Source organism: Ochotona princeps, chromosome 4 (genome assembly GCF_030435755.1).
Source record: "Ochotona princeps isolate mOchPri1 chromosome 4, mOchPri1.hap1, whole genome shotgun sequence".
NCBI lineage: Eukaryota > Metazoa > Chordata > Mammalia > Lagomorpha > Ochotonidae > Ochotona > Ochotona princeps.
This window is the reverse complement of record NC_080835.1, coordinates 69926480-69945569: the sequence shown is the minus strand read 5'-3', so window position 1 is coordinate 69945569 and position 19090 is coordinate 69926480. Positions and strand designations below refer to the sequence as shown.

General features: G+C 41.1%; 2 protein-coding genes across 5 annotated transcripts in view; one reads left to right on the top strand and one right to left on the bottom strand.

Moving 5' to 3' along the window:
- The window catches only part of MRE11 (MRE11 homolog, double strand break repair nuclease), a 115330-nt gene that overhangs the window by 49740 nt on the left and 46500 nt on the right, over positions 1–19090 (top strand). Inside the window, exons 1-4 of one of the 2 annotated variants that reach the window (XM_058663737.1) lie at positions 11777–11876; positions 12574–12662; positions 13241–13373; positions 17633–17793. In XM_058663737.1, coding sequence (XP_058519720.1) covers positions 12643–12662; positions 13241–13373; positions 17633–17793 — 314 coding nt within the window. In that variant the 5' untranslated portion in view covers positions 11777–11876; positions 12574–12642. Of the gene's footprint in view, positions 1–11776; positions 11877–12573; positions 12663–13240; positions 13374–17632; positions 17794–19090 lie in introns of those variants that run through there. The other variant, XM_058663738.1, reaches the window with a different exon arrangement.
- ANKRD49 (ankyrin repeat domain 49) lies at positions 6354–11727 on the bottom strand. 3 transcript variants are annotated; one of them, XM_004585249.3, is made up of 3 exons: positions 11618–11727; positions 7981–8273; positions 6354–6896 (listed from the first exon to the last, which is right to left on the bottom strand). In XM_004585249.3, exons 2-3 carry the CDS (start codon positions 8233–8235, stop codon positions 6435–6437), a joined length of 717 nt encoding a protein of 238 aa, XP_004585306.2. In that variant the 5' UTR covers positions 8236–8273; positions 11618–11727; the 3' UTR covers positions 6354–6434. The 3 variants fall into 3 exon arrangements, with proteins under 3 accessions (XP_004585306.2, XP_058519723.1, XP_012782389.2); XM_058663740.1 differs by lacking the exon at positions 11618–11727 and adding an exon at positions 11455–11594; XM_012926935.2 differs by lacking the exon at positions 11618–11727 and adding an exon at positions 11278–11306.

Sequence of the window (19090 nt, the reverse complement as noted above, 5' to 3'; positions counted from 1 at the left end):
TTCTGGCTGTCACCTAATGGCTACTTCTGAAGAATGAATAATGGTTTGCTTTAAAGAAACTGATTATAGTAACTTATAGAATTATCTTTAAGAGCACCTGGTTGACCATGAAGTAAAAATTAATTGGACATCTGTGTATGCTGTCTTAGTTCTAAAGTTAAAGATAAAAAATCAAACGTTTGTGCAGAGGCTAGTGATGTGTCTAAGTAAATAAAAAGGACAGCTTCTTTTGGAGAATAAAGGATATAGCAAGAACGCACCAAGTGTCAGTGTCTGTGTCTTTCTTTATCGCCGACGCCACGCACCCTTCCCGAGCTCCGAACTCTCGGCTGGAGCTGGACTCCGGCACTTAGCAAATGTGACTATTGAAAACTTAAAATGTGGCTAATCTGCCTTAAATAGTGTTGCAAACTAATATATGTTAAAGACGTCCTACAAAAAAGATAAAAATATTAATTTCTATTTCATATTGAATTAACTAACTGGCTTAAATACATATTCTTACAATTAATTTTGCCCCTTGGGTAAACTGATGCCACTGTGAGATCCATGAGCCAGTGATGAATTTGACAAGAAAAAAATATAGAAGAAATGAAAATGAAATAAAAAATAACAAAGCACATGGGATGCACCATTAACAGTATGGAAAGGGTCATTGAACTTAGAGTTTGCATGATGGCTTCCTTATATAAAATCTCTCACATATGGTATTTGTCCTTTTGAAATTGATTTATTTCACTGAGCATAATGGTCTCTAGTTGGGACCATCTAGTTGCAAATGGTATCATGTCATTCTCTTTAATGGTTGAGCAATATTCCATGGAATAGATATAGTTTGTTTAACCATTCCTCTTTGGACAGGCATCTAGACTGTTTCCATGTCCTTGCTATTGTAGATTGTGCTGCTGTAAATACAGGATTACAAATCCCCTTCTCATATGTAGTTTTCATTTCCTTTGGGTATATTCTTAGGAGTGGTATTGCTGGGTCATATGGCAGGTTTATTTGTAATTCTCCAAGCATTCTCCAAACTGATTTCCTCAGTGGTTGTAGTAGCCTACACTCCCACCAGCAGTGAAGGAGGGTACCTTTTTCCCCACATCCACACCAGCAGATTGTTAGAGGAGTTTGAATGTAGACAAACCTCACTGGAGTTAGGTGGTACCTCAATGTGGATTTCGTTTGTATCTTCCTGACAGCTATGGAGCCTGAGCATCTTGAACATCTTTTCCAATGTCTGTTAGCCATTTGAATCTGTTCTTTTGAAAAATGTCTATTCGTTTACTTTGCCCATTTTTTACAGGTTTTTGTTTGTTTTTGGTTTTACTAACCCTGCGTTTCTGAAATCTTTTGTAAATCCTGGATATTATTCTTCTATCAGTTGTGTAGTGTAAAAAGATTGTCTCCCATTCTGTTGGTTGCTTCTTCACTTTGTTAATTATTTCCTTTGCTGTACAAAAGTTTTTAGCTTGTCTTTGCCTGCCTGTACTTTTGGCGCCTTTCCCAAGAAGTCTTTCCCTGTTCCTATTTCTTGGTGAGTGCTTCCTATGTTTTCCTCTAATAGTTTGATATTTTCTGGGTGTAGATTTAGGTTCTTGAACCATTTAGAGCTGATTTTTGTATAATAGGACCTGTGGGGGCCTTGCTTCTTAATTCTGCAAACTGCTATCTAGTCCCAATAGCATTTGTTGAATAGACCAGACTTTCCCCCTGGATTTTCAGTTTCCTTGCCAAAGATTTCTTGCCAAAGGAGGATGTGAGATAAGAAAATGTGGACATTTCTGGTCAAAGATTAGTTGGCTATACATGTGTGGGCCCCCTTCTGATGTTTCTATTCTGTTCTGTTGATCTCTGTTTCATACCAGTACCAGACTGTTTTGATGACCGCTGCTCTGCAGTATGTCTTGAGGTCTGGAATTGTGATTCCTCCAGCTTGACTTTTATTCTTCAGGATAGCTTTGGCTAATCCTGGTCTCTTCTGTTTCCAGATGAATTTTTGTATCTTCTTTTCTGAGAAGAATATTGTTGGGATTATGATTGGGATTGTGTTGAATTTGTATATTACTTTTGGTAATATGGACATTTTAATGATGTTGATCCTGCCAATCCAGGAACATGGTAAGTTTTTCCATTTTTCAATGTCTTCTTCTATTTCCTTTTAAAATGTTTTATAATTTTCATCATTGAGGTCTTCAACATATTTAGTTACCTTAATTCCTAGGTATTTGAGATTCGTCTCAAAGGGGACTGTACTTACAATTTCTTTCTAAGCCATGAAATTATTTGTGTACACTAGTGCCATTGATTTGTGTTCAATATTGTACCCTGCTACCCTGTCAGTCTCTTATGAGTTCCAATAGTCTCTTAACTGAGTCTTTTGGTTCTCCTATGTAGAGAATCATGTCATTGCATATATAGAGAAAATTTTAGTTCCTTGTTTCCAATTTGAATTCCTTTGTTTCCCTTTTCCTGCCTAATGGGTCTGGCAGGGACTTCCAATACTATATTGAAGAGTAGTGGTGACAGTGGACATTTAGTTCCAGATTTTAGTGGAAAAGCTTCCAGTCTTTCCCCATTCAGTATGATGCCGGCATTGGGTTTTTCATAATTGCTTTCATTGTATTGTAGAATGTTCCTTCTATGCTTATCTTGTTTAGGATTTTTAGCTTGAAGTGTTGTTGGATTTTATCAAATGCCTTCTCTGCATCTATTGAGATGAGCATATGGTTTTTATTTTTGTTTTTTGATGTGTTGTATCACATTTATTGATTTGCAAATGTTCAACCATCCCTGCATGCCTGAGATGAATCCCACCTGGTCCGTGTGAATGATGTGCCTGCTGTGCTGTTGGATCCTGTTGGCTAGTATTTTGTTGAGGATCTTTGCATCTATGTTCATCAAATGTATTGGTCTGTAGTTCTCTTTTTCTTTTGTTTCTCTATCTGGCTTTGGTTTTAATGTGATATTTGCTTTGTAGAAAGAGTTTGGAAGGATTGTCTCCCTTTCTATGTTTGCAAAAGTTTGTGGAGGATTGGGGTAAGTTCTTCTTGAAATGTTTGGTAGAATTCAGCAGTGAATCCAACTGGTGAAGGATTTTTGGTTGGGAGGGCTTTAATTACTGATTTAATCTCAGTCCATGTTATAGGTCTCTAGATTGTGGATCACTTGATTCAGTTTTGGTGGATTGTATGTGTCCAAAAATATATATGTCTCTTCTAGGTGTTCTGAGTTGTTTGCGTTTAGAGGCTTTTGTTTTCTTTGGTCATCCCTGTGCTGGTTATTTAGTGGCATGCTTTTTCTATTCAATGGTGCTGTAATTGTTGTTTTAACTTCATACCTGCTGTTGACCTTTTTTCGTGGCTTTTCATTATTGGGAATGTATAGTGATGGTGTAGTAGAGACTACCATATCCAGATGTGAAGATACAATGCAATAAGCATCCTTACTTCTAAATCAAAGATGGACTCCTAATGAAACTGTTAGAAATGTGTGGACAATGGGGTGCTGGACTGTCTTACGTCGTCTGTATCAGCAATGTCGGGGTACAAATAATAGGCTGATAGAATCATGACTCCTTATGAAGGACTATACTATTGTAATAATATGTGGAAAATCAGTTGGGAGGTGGGAATTTAGGGGGGTGGATCCCAGACCCTGTGGAATTGTACCATATAATTCAAAATAAAAAAAAATAATTTTGCCCTTTAACATGGCTACTAGAAAAACTTAAAATTATAGCTAACACTATGTTTATGTAATAGTACCAATGTAGATCATTTTTATTTAAGTTTCCAGAACTAAATTTGGGAGCTTCCAATGGAAATTTCAAGGAATTAAATACACCAGTAGGTTACATTCAAGCCTTCTTAGATTATTTGTATTTGACTTTAATAACTAAAGGTCTTCTTTTAAGATTTATATATTCCTATTTGAAGGCAGAATTAGAGAAGGAGTGACAGAGAGATCTTCCACCTGCTGGTTCACTCCCCAAATGGCCACAATGGCCAGAGCTGAGCCAATCTGAAGGCAGGAGCTTTGTCCAGTTCTCCCAAGTGGGTGCAGGATCCCAAGGACTTTCGTCAGCCTCTGTTGCTTTCCAAGGCGTATTACCAGGAAGCAAATTGGAAATTGAGCAGTTGGGACTAGAACCGGCACCCATATGGGATGCCAGGACTATAGGCAGAGGCTTAACTTGCCATGCCATGGCACTGGTCCCAATATGTAAAAGTATTAAATTCCTTCTGGTCACATTTGCATTGTATAAATTGGTTATCTAGTAATCTTACAGAACTAGAGCATTTTATGATAAACTAAATACAGTTAAGACATAACTGATATTTTTTATGAACCCATTTTATGAAAAAGTTCCATAAATTGCTGGATTCGTTTCAGGTGGAATGAAGATGCTGTATGTGTTCATGAGGAATTGACAGCTGATCTAGATTTTTCATTTTGGTATTAATACCTGAAATAGGTATTAACATTGAGTCTCAGCATTGTCTGGGCTTCAGTAAGCTGGATCAGAAGCAGGGAAGCAGGGACATCAACCAGCACTGTAGCAATTGAAGGCGGTGTCAGAAGTGAGGTTGAACCATTATTTCAAACATAGAACTGAAGAAAAGGGTAACTCATTTCCTTCCTTTCCTCTAAGGTGTTAGCTATAGTGTTAAGAACCTTCGGGAATATTCAGAGAGTATAGGTAGTCAATGGGAAACTGCACTAGAGAGACCTGAAATAGGAATTAATATACCTATGTAAGCAAGTATGTTATGGATCCACTCAAAATATACGTAGGTGAAAAAAGAAACCATGTCTTTTTTTTAAATCAAAATTTGTACTTAATTTTTACTGATCATTTATATTTATGCTTTTTATTACTGTCCATATTATAGGCTTTTTTTAAAAAAAGATTTATTTTTATTGGAAAGGCAGATTTACCAAGAGAAAGACAGAGAGATTTTCTATTCACTGGTTTACTACTCAGCTGAAGCTGAGCAGATATGAAGCCAGAAACTAGGAGCTTTTCCAGGTCTCCCACATGGGTGCAGGGGCCCAAAGACTTGAGTCACCCTCTGCTGCTTTCCCAGCCCATAAGCAGAGAGCTGGTTTGTAACTAGAGCAACTAGAATTTGAACTGGCAGCCATAAGGGATGCTGGTGCTGAAGATGGAGGCGTTAGCTTCCTACACTACAGCGCCGGCCCCTATATATATTTTAATGAACTACTTTATTTGAAAGTCAGAGTCCTAGAGAGAAGGGGAGAGATTTTCCCATCTATTGGTTCATGCCCCAGATAACAACAGCCAGGGCTGAGACAGGCCAAAGCCAGAAGCATCCTTCAGGTTTCCCACACGGGAGGCAGGGACCTAACAGCCTGGCCATCTCCTCTGCTTTTTCCAGGGCATTGGCAGGGAGCTGAATTGAGATGAACACCTGGGACACAAACCAGTGCCCATGTCAGATACTGGCATTGCAGGTGGCAGACTTACTTGCTGTACAACACCAGCCCCAACAGTTAAAAAAAATCTTGAACCACTTTGTGATGATTCTAGTCTCAATAAAATAATCATGCTTATTCTTGGGATTCCTTTTCCCTTGTCAGTTTGCCTTTGTATAGCTTGTGCAGTACCTTGAAAAAGCAGCATTTCTTGTCAATTCAAGAGACTATGACCAGGGCCCAAGCCAGCATGATTAGGCAGGTAAATCTAGTTGGGAAGCAGATACACCGTAATGCCCTGGGCTGAGCTACAGTGATGTGCACATCTGACAGGTCATACTGACTCACCGTCAGTGTAAGGATCTTGTAGGTTGACGAGGGTGGGTAGGACCATGTGTAGGAATGGGTGAATCATGATAGAAGAGACAGTATAGAACATTCATAGATGAAACACCTGCCTAGCTGCATTTCTGAGAATGGTTTAAAATCTACAAAAATAAAGATCTATATTTTTTATTCATTGTGTAACATAAAAAAATTCAAGTCACTAAAATGTTAGTTTTCTGGTTTAAAATGAAAACTACTGGGGATTAGTGTAGAAGACAGCTGAACTGCAACAGTATATTAAAAATTCATATTCTGCGTTAATGCCTTATAACAAACACATGTGAATACACTAAATACTCAAAAAAGATCAAGGACATGAGATACATAAAAATATATTTCTTAGATCAGCACCAAAATAGCTTTGTTTCTGTACAACCTGCGTCAAATTCGTAAGTACAGTTACATTGAAACTGTTTGTGAGAAAAATTGTAAATGCCACAGAAATCCAACCCTCCCTTATGTTTTGACATCAAGATCAGGCAATTCACTTTGACGAACATGAAAGTGTCTTTCAGTAAGACGTTTGATGCCAAGTTTGCATTAGGGGAACACTTTACATTTCACACAAAGGAGGCACTACTACTTAGACACTTAGGAACGTTACTAGACCCTTAAGATTGAGGTGAAGAATTTGTGCAGCCTTCCACGACTTCAAAGAGGTAATGGTAGATACTTGACCTCTTGGCAATGTCAAATGCAGTTTCCTCCAGGTTGTTTTTCAGGCCTGGCTCGATGTAACGGTTCATAAGGAGGAGTTCAAGAGTGTCTCTGCTGTCTTTGTTTCCGGCAGCAAGATGCAAGGGGGTCAAGAGGCCTTTTGTCTGGGCATTGATATCTGCGTCGTGCTGAAGTAAGAAAGAAGCCACGCTGGCATTATTCCACTTACAAGCGCTGTGCAAGGGTGTCCAGCCATCGACAGTGACCGCGTGCACATCCGCCCCATGAGCGATCAGCTCACGAGCAATGTCCAGGTGCCCGCCATAGGCTGCTCGATGGAGCGGGGTGTACTGATCTTCATCCCTGGTGTTCACAAGACTGGCCTTCTCAGAGAGTATTCTCTGCACTGTAGAAAGCTGAGAAGAAGGAAAAAAAATAGACACCTTTGAAAAACTACTCAAAATAAAGAAAACGAAAACTGTCTAGTGATGTTTGATTTCATGGAGTTAAACAAAAATTTACTTGTTGGCAGATGACTTAAAAAAAAAAAAAGATTCCTGTTTTGGAAAGTAAGGGTGACTAATCTGTAGCTTTAGTCCTGGGTGAGTAACAGAGGCTATAATTATATTTTGCCTTTTATTTGTGAAAAACAAAACAAAAAACCACTTTTTCTTGTAAAAGGAATATCATACAAATATACATAGTATCTGGACCTTAAAAATAAAATGAAACAGAAAAATAAAACAGTGACAGGAAATCTAGGGATTGAAGAATTCAATTCTCTCTAAAAACCTCAGAAGTGTGTTTTCAGGTAGTACTATTTGTTTTGGTCTTGGTCTACCGACCTCTGATGAGTAACAGTATGACCTTGGGTTAAAAAGGCAAGACTCTTTTATAGTTCTCTGTTTACTTACGGACACGCGGACTGGGGTGGAACCTGGCAAAATGAAGTACTACAAGTCAGGCGGAAAGAAGAGACAGCTGATGGTATTCCCACCTGCATGACCCTGGGCAAATCACTAGTACCAAATCTCAATTTCTAAGTTTATTAAAGGTAAGACTTCTACCTATCTTATAGAGTATGTGAAGATTAAACAAAATAATTCAGCAAGGCATCTAGAACTTAGTGAATGTTAACTCCCTTTCATAGATGATATTTATCTTTAAGGTAACCCTTTTGACTTCATGTAAATGCCTTACAAATGCAGATACCACTTGCTGCTTTTCTGGATAATTGTCCTAAAACTCTCAAATAATACCTAACATGACATTTTTTAGCTTACTATGTGTTTTCATGAACATGGCCTCATTTGATCCTCACAATCTTATAGCAAAGAGGCAAGCATTATGATGACCAATTGTTTTTTACAGATAAGCAGAGACCCCAAAGAAGAAGAATTTGCCCAGAGGTAGACTAAGTTCAGGGGCAGGTTTTCTGGCTTCAAAGCCACTAATTTTCCAATTATATTATGGTTCTCTTTCAAGTCCATTTTTTTTTACCCGATTTTTTTCAGCAGCCCAAAGAAGCAATTTGCCTGGATCGTTTTCCATTGATTTTTCTTGCTGTTGATACCACTCTTCGCTTTGCTCTTGCTCTTCGTCGTCGTCAGAATTGCCCACCCAGAGACTGTGAGCGCCAGTAGGAATGAGGTGTCTATGTGTTTCCAATAGTTCAAGCTGGTTAAAGTGTTCAGGAAAATCAAAGGGATGCTCTGGGTCTGGAGTCTCAGCACCTTCTACATTAACGTTTTCCATGTTTACTGGCACTCAAAAGCCATCTCAAATGCCAAGATCTGAAAACAAAAGCACAAGCCACAATATTTAGCAAAACAGTCAGTGAGGCTTTATCAACAGCATAGTTACATCTTCTAAAGATATACAAATAAATCTTGTCCAAATTATTGTTTTTCTCATGATATTTGTTACATATACTAAATACTGGAACTGATGGATTTCAGTTACTAATGGTTTTTAAAGAATCTAAAATGTCTTGTCTCCTTTCACTAAGTGGATGGTTCCCACTGTTAGCTTAGGTATTATGGTATGCTAAGAGTGATGAATGCTTTTTTAAAGTATAAGGCAACTGTGTCCAGCACATGTGAAACTTTTATAAACAAGACACAAAGACAATTCAAGGGAAAAACTAAAATTTCTAGTTTTGAAGAAGGAATCAAAGATTCTTTAAGATGGAATAGACCCTAAAAGGGCATCTGTCCAAGTTGCTAATCAAGGCAGATGTATTTATTACAACCTATGGTTTATTTAATGTCTATTTTCATGATTTCAAGACTGGGAAAGCACTGCTTTAAAAAGCAGAACTTTGGGCTCGGCGGCGTGGCCTAGCGGCTAAAAGTCCTCACCTTGAACACCCCGGGATCCCATATGGGTGCTGGTTCTAATCCCGGCAGCTCCACTTCCCATCCAGCTCCCTGCTTGTGGCCTGGGAAAGCAGTCGAGGACGGCCCAATGCATTGGGACCCTGCACCCGTGTGGGAGACCCGGAAGAGGTTCCAGGTTCCCGGCTTCGGATCGGCGCATATTGGCCCGTTGCGGCTCACTTGGGGAGTGAATCATCAGACGGAAGATCTTCCTCTCTGTCTCTCCTCCTCTCTGTATACCTGACTTTGTAATAAAATAAATAAATCTTAAAAAAAAAAAAAAAACAGAACTTTTCACTGATAGATAACTATAGTTCTTAAGTTTGTTTCTTCTGGTGTGCTAAATATTGGCTGTTACTCATCCCTTCATTCAATGAATATGGTATGTGCTGGTCTGTGGGTACTGGGATTACCTAATGAACAATTCTATATATTTACCTCAAGTTTACTGTCTAATGGAGGTGACTAGCAAAGACAATATAATAAATACTATGACAGGAACAAGTACATACCATGAGTAGGTAGAACAGTAATAACTTCTTCAGTCCTAAGGCATAAGTATTACTATTAACATTACTTTTCAGAATATTTATTCTGCTAAGCTGCCATTTTTAAAAGATTTTATTTATTTTTATTGGAAAGTCAGATATACAGAGAGGAGGAGAGACAGAGAAGATCTTCCACCCGCTGATTTACTCCCCAAGTGACTGCAATGGCTGGTGCTGAGCCTATCTGAAGCCAGGACCCAGGAGCCTCTTCTGGGTCTCTCATGCAGGGGCAGGATCCCGAGGCTTTTGGTCATCCTTCACTGCTTTCTTTCCCAGGAGACAAGCAGGGAGGTGGATGGGAAGTGGAGCTGCTGGGATTAGGACCAGCATCCATATGGGATCCCTGTGCATGCAAGTCAAAGACTTTAGCCACTAGGCTACTGCGTTGGGCCCAAGCTGCCATGTTTTTTTTATAAATCACTATCGTCTTCAAGAGTTACACAGTATAATTAACTTCATTGGTTAGAAAAAAACTGATGTTTTGGTATAATTTCTAGTATCCCAACTATCCTTGAAATCACCTTCCTCTTCTTTTTTTTTTAAAGTTTACTTGAAAAGCAGAGTTACAGGGAAAAGAGGAGAGACATACAAAGAGAATCTTCTGCCCCACTGGCCCACTCCCCAAATGTCAGCAGTGAGGCCAGGAGAATAGAATGACCTCCAGGCCTCTCCTTCAGGTGTAGGTGCAGGTGCCCATGCACTTGGACCGTCCTCCACTGCTTTCTCAGGCACAACAGCAGGAAACTAGATCAGAAGTGAAGCAGCCAGGACTCAAACTGGCATCCACGTGGGATGCTGGGGTCCAAAGTGGAGGTTTAGCATGCAAAGCCAGAAAATCTTATTAGTCCTTTAAGGATCTTCTCTGAGGCTAGTGATCACACTTAACTTCTATTTATGTACCACTGACATAACAGCCAAAGTATGCTGCATTAATTAGGATGTTATGGCTTGATTTTGCATGGAATAAATTCTGAAAAGTATGACTGACTTGAAGTGAATCATATACCTCTAATCTTGATTCCTATCTAATCTCACAAGTTTAATAGTAGACAATCTTAATGTGAGATTAAGTTTTACTACTAAGAGCACCAAACTTGGGTTGTAAGTCTGTCACTGAAAAACAACTTCTTAGGTCTATTAGTTCCTAAGGATTGCTAAAGCTTGTCCAGCTTTTCAGAGCCTACTAAGACTGCATGGGGAACTGCTTTGTGTTTTATTAGTTCTCTTGGTGTTTCCATGAGACATGGCTTTCTCTTATCCTCAAACTTTCTAAAACCCTGAAACGCAAAAGTGATCATAGATGAATTCACTAAACTTGTGACAACTGCCACAAATTCACCTTAATTAGAGCAAAGATAGTATCATTAAATATATTAACTCCTCCCTTTCCTTTTTATAAAACTCTCCTTTACATACACCTTTTCAAGATATAATAAATTACATATAAAAAGGTCTTGGTAAATTTAATTCTTAAAAAGTCAAACCCAGGTGTGTCTTTTTGTGTGGAAGAACTGATCAAGATTTTTATTTGAAGGCAGAGGTATTCAAGGCACGTTTGTATCCTGGTTGTCCTATTTCCCTAAGTCCTGGGAAAGCAACAGTGGATGTCCCCAGTGCCGGCCCAGCCCTGGCCGTTGTGGCCATTTTAGAGTGAACCAGCAGATGAGAGATGTGCCTGTCTCACCATCCCTGTTTCAGACTAACAAACAAATATTTATTTTGTTAAACAAAACCAAAAAACTTCTTTTACAGTATTCCACCTGGAAGTGGTAAGCACGTTTCCTGGCAACAGTCTAGGTTCATGTTTACGGCGATCTGAACCACTCAGTTACAGGTGCAGCTATAAACCCACTTCACAGGTAAAGGCATACCCTGGGACGACTCTCCCTGGACCTAGAACTGAAAGGCCTTACTCTTCCGTTGATTTTACTGTTGTCAGCACATCGCAGGTGCGCTAAGCCCGGGGGGCTCGGGGACGACATGGGGGAAACTCATATTACAGCCTGCACGCGAGTGGGACGGAGGGACACCAGCCCCCGAGTGCTCACCGGATGGCCGCCCGCCGCGCCCGAGGCCTCCGGAATGGCCAACAGCACAGTGGTCGCTCGGGCCCTCCCCGCCGCGGCCGGCCCTCCAGGCACGGCCCCTGGAGACTCCGAGGCTCCCAGCCGGCGGGAGCCACCCGCACGCCGGGACCGGGAAGTCACCCACCTGACGCAGCCCCGAGCCGCCGTCGTCCCCCTCGCTTCCGGGTTCGCTCCCTCGGCCGCTCGGGATTGGCTCCGGCGCGGGGGCCGCGTCTCCTCGCTACTGTCCTCGCCCCGTCAACGGCCTCCCGCAGCCAATGAGAGCCGAGCGGGGCGCTCGCCGCCGACGTGATCCGCGAGCTCTCGCGAGGCCAGCGCAGGCCGCGCGCTCGAGCCGAATTCGGGTGTGTTGCAGTGTGGCTTCTGGTGCGCTCTGACACTTAGTGCCGCTCGCTTTACTGTCTCCAGAAGCCCAGCCCGCCCAGGTAGAAGACAGCCACAGGTCCCGAGCGGGGGCTGGTAGGAGTGCAGCTGTGGGTAATTTAGAAATCGTCTCCGTCTTGCGTTTCCATGGCTTTGTGGATGAAGCCCGGAATGAGGCAGTGTGGGAGAACCGGGCCGAGTCGCTGGGGAGGGGTTCTGCTGACCTCAGGGGGTGCTGGGTCCCCTGGGCGCCTGGCCGTCTTCGCTTCCGTGGCTGGGGGTGAGGGTCACTGGTTTGTTGATTGCCGGCAAGGTTTTATGTGGTACTTCTCGCTTCCAAACACTCTTTTCAAAGTTGTGTGTTTGAGCAGGAAACACTAAGTTGTTTCCATGCTCCGGAGCAGCCAGTGCGTGCAAACATTTTTTGCACATCCAAGATTGTGTGTTAAAACGGCACCGCGTGTGACTTTTTCCCGCGTTTATTTAGCGAATACGAATTGCTCATAAAAGCAAGGAAGACGTTAAGTTTAATCATAATGGTGGAGCTAGAAAAGCACTGAAGTTGGGTTGTTTTTGATTAACTGCGTTAAAAAAATGTAAATAGTGTTTAGATGAAAAAGAGTTGCAAAATTTGCAGTCCGCTTATTTAAGAAGTCTGTTCTGAGCAGTTGGTTAAATGCGTGCTACTTAAAGTGTTTTATGTCATTCTGGTTTTAGATTTTCTGGTGGATTTTCTGACGCACTTGAACTGAGGGGTACTCGGAGAAGCCCCTTTTCTTGGTGGACATGAGTCCTGCTGATGCACTGTGAGTGAGCGTGTGGCTTCTAGACTTCCTTGTTACCCTGGGTTTCTGAAGCCTGTCAAGTTGCCATCACCACAAGGGAAAGCTTACGCATACATTAGCAGAAAGTAAAGAGAATTTGTCTCTAAATAGAACTACTAGTCATCCAAAGTATTTGGAATGTTAAGGAGAAGAAAACCCGTACTGTAGGTTTATTAGCTCGAAGATGTGCTGTTAGAGCTCAGAGTCTGTGCACACCAGCTTATATTCCTAGGCCTGGGTCTTGAAGTACTGACTTTCCCTGGTGAAATCTTACTAGGGTTTTAGTTTTTGTGATGGAGCATAATAGGGAAACCGCTTTCAGGGCCACATGAGTTTTATTTTTATAAATTTTTGAAGCAATTTGAGAACTTTTTAAGATGTTACGTACTTTTGTGTTGTATTCAGTTAGTCGTTGGGAAATATGTGATATTAAAGATCTGTTGAATATTTCCACTCTTCAGATGAGTAAAATTGTTTTGCTCTGTAATTGTTCTGTCTTCCATGTTTAGATTTCATTTGATTTGACATCTACTGTTTTATATTGGATTTTTTTTTTACAGTGATGATGAAAATACATTTAAAATCTTAGTTGCAACTGATATTCATCTTGGATTTATGGAGAAAGATGCAGTCAGAGGAAATGATACGTTTGTAACACTTGATGAAATTTTAAGACTTGCCCAGGAAAGTGAGGTCAGTTTGCTTTAATATTTGTGCAGTTTCTACTAATTGCCATAGTGGGGAGGGCGTTCTTTTGCTTTTAGAAGCTAGGGACTGTGTTGTAGGCTAATGGCCTCTTACTACCTTTTTAAGTAACACTAAAACTTTAAAGCTGTAAGTAGTTTTTGTGTGCCTTGTGTCTTAACAAGTAGAAGCTATTTTTGTAAGTATGTCTGCTGAAACTTGTAAGGATTTATGGGTTGTTTATTGAGTGCAGTTTCCTATGGCTCTTTCTGTTTGAAATGTGCAGATGACTGCTGTTTTAGTTTACAGCTTTCGAAGAACTAGAATGTCAACTAAGGCAAGTGTCCAGAATTCCAGTGCAAGGTTATAAGAAAGTTGTGAATAGCATTTCCTGGGAGTTTTGAGATAGAATGGATCACATTTAGATGAGGGTTTAGATTAGGTAACGTAAGCTTCAAGAAGGAGGTGGCATTTCACTTGGGCTTTGGAGGATGAACAGACAGAAGGTGCACAGAGAACTTCCAGGGGAAGCAGCAGTGAGGGACCTGAGGCAGTGAGAGGTATCATGGCACCAGCAGGTGAATTTGGCTGGTGATTTAGAGAACACTGAGGACTAGGAATGAGGCTGTGAGCTGCATTCAGGAGGGTAAATAACAGATCGAGGAAGAATTGGTGGGAAAGAAGGAGTAAGACGTTGCAAAGGCCGGGTTTGTGTACTTAGGTTAGTTGGTCTAGGGATGGGGATGCAGGAAAAGATGACTGTGACTGAAGAGTCGGAGTGAGTGGTGCTACCAGTAATAGAAATAGGTACACAAGGAGGAGGTACTTCTCCAGTGGGACAGTGCTGAATGCTGAGACCTGTGTAGAGGGACATTTCAGGTGGTTGAAATGTGAGTCTAGACCCCAGGACTGGAGGATAAACATAACTGCTGATGACTTAGATATTCCTGCCTCCAGCTTTTCCCACGTAATCCTGTTTGGTAACCCTCCTGAATGTACATGGAATGCCTTAACTACTCTGCATCTGCAGCACCGTAAACTAAGGCTAAAACTGTTGACATATTTTGCCAAGGCGTAGTATCCGTTTTGATCCTTCCCTTCTTTCCTCCTCAAACTACTGAGTATAGCAGCCAAACTGAACCCTAGAAGTGGAAGATTCTTTCATTCTGCAACTTTAAACATCTCCCAGATGGCCTTCACTTAAATCCAGAATGAGGTGCAGACCTCAAGACTCAGCGTGATCTGGCCCTTGCCAGGAGACAGTGCCTGTGGTTCTTTGCTTGGTGTACCATGCTGTGTCTACTCTAGCAGGTTCTAATCAAGGACTTTGCTCATCTTATTCTCTGAATGACAACATGATCCTGATTTTGGCTGGATTCATTTTTCGGTTCTCAATTCAAGTTTTAGTTTTTTGAAGAGATTACTTCCAAGTATTCTTTTATCATATCACTTTTTATCTTCTATTTAAAGTGTTTTCTTTTTTTTGTAACACTGTCTAAAGCCAGTTACGAGTTTGCTTGTTAGTTGTCTTCTGTTAGACAGTGTTTCTTCATGCTATATCCTGTTACCTAAAAAGGATTTAGGAAACAATAACAGAGAGGCCAGTGTTGTGTAGTGGGTAATGCTGGCAGTCCCAGATGGCTGCCAGTTTGTGTGTGTGTGGCTGCTCTGCTTGGAATTCAGCTCCCTGTTAGTGATCTAGGAACAACAGTGGAAGATGTTTCAGCCCCTGTCACCCTTGTGGGAGATCTGGATGAAGTTCCTGGCTCCTGGCTTTACCTTGGCCCAGCCCTGTCCGTTGTGGCCATCTGGGGAGTAAACCAGAGGACATAAGATGGATTCTGTCTTTCTTTCTCTGTGTGTGTATGTCTCTCCTCTCTCTGTAATTCTTTGAAAGTGAATAAATATTTGAAATAATAATAATAGTACAGTAGAATGTGCCCATGCATTTGTCGACAGAGTGGCTGCTGCTATCTCCTTTTAAGATGAGTTTCTCATTACCAAGGGCAAAGAACTTGTGGACACAGGAGCTCTGTTCCCTTCCAGATTCTTGCCAGTGCCTTTCTTTGAGTGTCTAGAACACTTCTGTCTTTGCATGTTGGCTTGTTTCACTTTGGCCTGGCCCTTCCTCTGCTTCCTGCTTCTCCTCCCAATGTCCCTTCATGATGACTGTTGTACTTGCTGTGGCCCTGTGACTATATTATGTTCACGGTTTCCTTGAAATTCACACTTAGATTTCTTGTTGAAGTCTAAATTTTTCCTGACTTTATTTCTGGTTCCGGTTTGTTGGAATCTTTATTATATTCCCTTATTTCCAGAGTCTTAATTGTTAATTTTGGAATCATATCAACCTTCTAGAAAAGCTGCAAGAACAGTTCAAAGAATTCTTGGAGTCAGATTTTGCAGTGTTCTAACACATTTGCTTTAGCATCTCTCTACACACTCACACATTTAACTGAACTGCTGGAGAGTAAGCCATGTGTGTAAGCCGCAGGTCATATTTCAAAATCTAAATTAATATCAAATATAATGCTACTGTATAAATCCCAAAGATGTCTGTTACAACTACTTTTGAGCTAATCTGTGTGATTGACAATCCAGTCTAGGATTATGTCTCGCTTTTATTTGTCATCGCTGTCCTTTTTTAATCCTGGTACATTTCCTCACTGTGGCTTGATCTTTTGTAATCCTGTAATTTTTGAAGATTATCTGCTGGTCATTTTGAATATGTCAGGTGTTTCCTCATGATTAGACACAGATTCTATACAGTTGACATCAGTTTCACGAAAGGAAGTTGTGCCCTGTTGCCTAGTCATCAATAGATTAAAAATAATTTTAAAAATTCTGTCAGAACACACACAACGTAAAGTTTGCTGCCTTTACCAGATAACAGTCCTTTTGTTACTGTTAGTTGTGTTTACATTGCTCTGCAACCAATGTTCAGAGCTCTTCAGTCTGCAGAAGTAACGCCTTAGTAAACGCTCCTTATTTCTCCCAGTGTTTTCTTCATATGCTTGTTTTGTTCTTTTCCTTTGACTATGATCATTCTTAAAATTGTTCTTTCTTGAAGGCCTAGATTAAATTGAGCATTTTACTGAAAGTTCCCCTTCTGCCATAGCCACAGGCGTTTATGTAATTAAGAATGAAAGTGTCTTAGATAGTGTCTTGAAAGCCTGGGTATGTTAGACTGTTTTTTCAAAAAATTGTCCTCCATCACTGAGGTTGTTCCCAGAAAGCTGCCCTACTAAATCGTGTTTGTCCTTCCTAGCACAGCTGAAATGCCAGTGTGAGAGCTGGCATAAGGCTCCTGATTCTCTGAGTGAAGTCCTCGGCTGAGTGAGAATTCATTGCTGAGCTCTCTGTGCCGTATTTATTTACATGTCTATTCTACTGGACACAAGAATCTGGCTTATGTCGAGGTGTGAGTGTGAACAGATTTAGTGTACGGATCATATTTTGTCCACCATTATATCCTCAGGACCCAGTACACGGATTTGCATTGGGGTCACTAATGAAAACAGGAACAGCGTATGTTTTGTGGATTGCTGTATCTTTTGTCTGTAGGAGCCAGTTGTCTCTAAGAATGCTATTGAGTGAACACTGTTTATTATATTTGGGATCGCTTCCATAATTACACTAAAGTACTACATTTGAATTTGATTTGAAAATGAATATAATCACCTTTCAGTAGCTTGAGACAGGAACTTGGTATAAAGATTTTTTTTTTTTTAAGATTTATTCATTTTATTACAGCCAGATATACACAGAGGAGGAGAGACAGAGAGGAAGATCTTCCGTCCGATGATTCACTCCCCAAGTGAGCCGCAACGGGCCGATATGCGCCGATCTGAAGCCGGGAACCTGGAACCTCTTCCGGGTCTCCCACGTGGGTGCAGTGTCCCAAAGCATTGGGCCGTCCTCAATTGCTTTCCCAGGCCACAAGCAGGGAGCTGGATGGGAAGTGGAGCTGCCGGGATTAGAACCGGCGCCCATATGGGATCCCGGGGCTTTCAAGGCGAGGACTCTAGCCGCTAGGCCACGCCGCCGGGCCCACGTATAAAGATTTTAAAATGACTTTTTTAAAGGTAATTTAGGAACCCAAGTTGGAGTCAGATTACTTAGTGGAATGGGAAGCTCTTTGAATAAGTAGTATGTAAAAATGTTCACTGTTGTAATAGCATTTTGGAGTATTTTTCTTCTTTCTTTAATAGTGTTAAAAATGCTACTTGTAAAATATACTAATTTTAACATCATTTTCTGTTGATTAGGTGGATTTTATTTTGTTAGGTGGTGATCTTTTTCATGAAAATAAACCCTCAAGGAAAACATTACATACATGCCTCGAGTTACTAAGAAAATACTGTATGGGTGATCGTCCTATACAGTTTGAAATTATCAGTGACCAGTCAGTCAACTTTGGTTTTAGTAAGTAAGTATATTTTTATGCTTGCATGAATGTTTACTTGCATATGTTTTCTGTGTAAGGCAGATACACATTAATAATTAGCCATTTCTCCTTCAGTATTATCTGTTTGACAGTCAATGTAGTTCTTTGAATTTTCTGTACACCGTTAATTTAGATTTCCCTAATACTGGGACGCAGTGTCTTCTCTAAATTTTGTTGTTGTTGTTGTTGTTAACTGAGAGGCAGTGACACAGAGAAAGTCATTTAGTCCTTAAGACAACGAGCTGTCCTACCCTTGTTCACTGCCCAGAGGCCTCTAGTTGCCAGGGTTGGGTCTGGCAGAAGTTGGGAGCCAGGAAGTCAATCCAGCTCTCTCCTGTGGGTGCTAGGTATCCAGTTACCTGAGCCATTACCTGCTGCTTCCCAAGGTGTGCTTTGGAAAGCTTGGAGTCAGGAGCTGCAGTGTGGTGTGGCACCCACATATTCTGAAGTGAGATGTGAGTACCTCAGCCAGTGTCTGAAGCACTAGGCTAAATACCCAGCCCTCTCCTCAAATTCTTGCTGTATGTTTTCAGATCCTCTTCAGTTCATATTTTTTGCCAGTTGTAAAACTTGGGTTTTTTTTTTCTTGGCCTTTTCCTGCCTGATTGGCAGAAATTATTATTGTATGCTAGATGCTAAGTCTTTGATAGGCATATCCAGTCAGTGGCTCGTATTTTTACTTTGTTTTTGAGGTCTTTGTTCACAAAAATTTAATTTGGTGATGGGGTTGTGCACCGGCATTGGGTAGAGCAGGTTAAGCTACTGTAAATGCCTGCATCCCATGTTGGGGTGTCTGGAGATAGAGTCCTGGTTACACTCCCATCCGGCCTCCTGCGTTCGGAGCAGAGGTGGGTGCTGGCATAAGTGCCTGGGTCCCTGTCCCCTATGTGGGAGATCTCAGAGGGGTTCCTAGTTCTCGGCTTCAGCCTGGTCACGCCCCAGCTGTGAGGACCATTTGGGGATTGAACCAGCAGATAGGAGATCCTTCTGTCTTTCTCCCCCTCACTGCCTCTCTTTTCCTGTCTTTTAAATGAATGAAAAAAGGAACTTGGAAAAAAAATATTAAAAATAATGATTGAATATTTATATAGTCAAATACATCATGCTTTCCCTTAAGATTCATGCTTGGATGTTGGGAATGCCCACTGAGTTGAAGCTCCTGGCTTCAGCCTGAGCCACCAGTTGTCACTGTGGCCATTGTGGGAGTGAATCAGGTGTAAGATCACTCTTGTCCTTCCCTCTCTCTGTAACTTTGCCTTTCACAGTAAATAATTTTTTA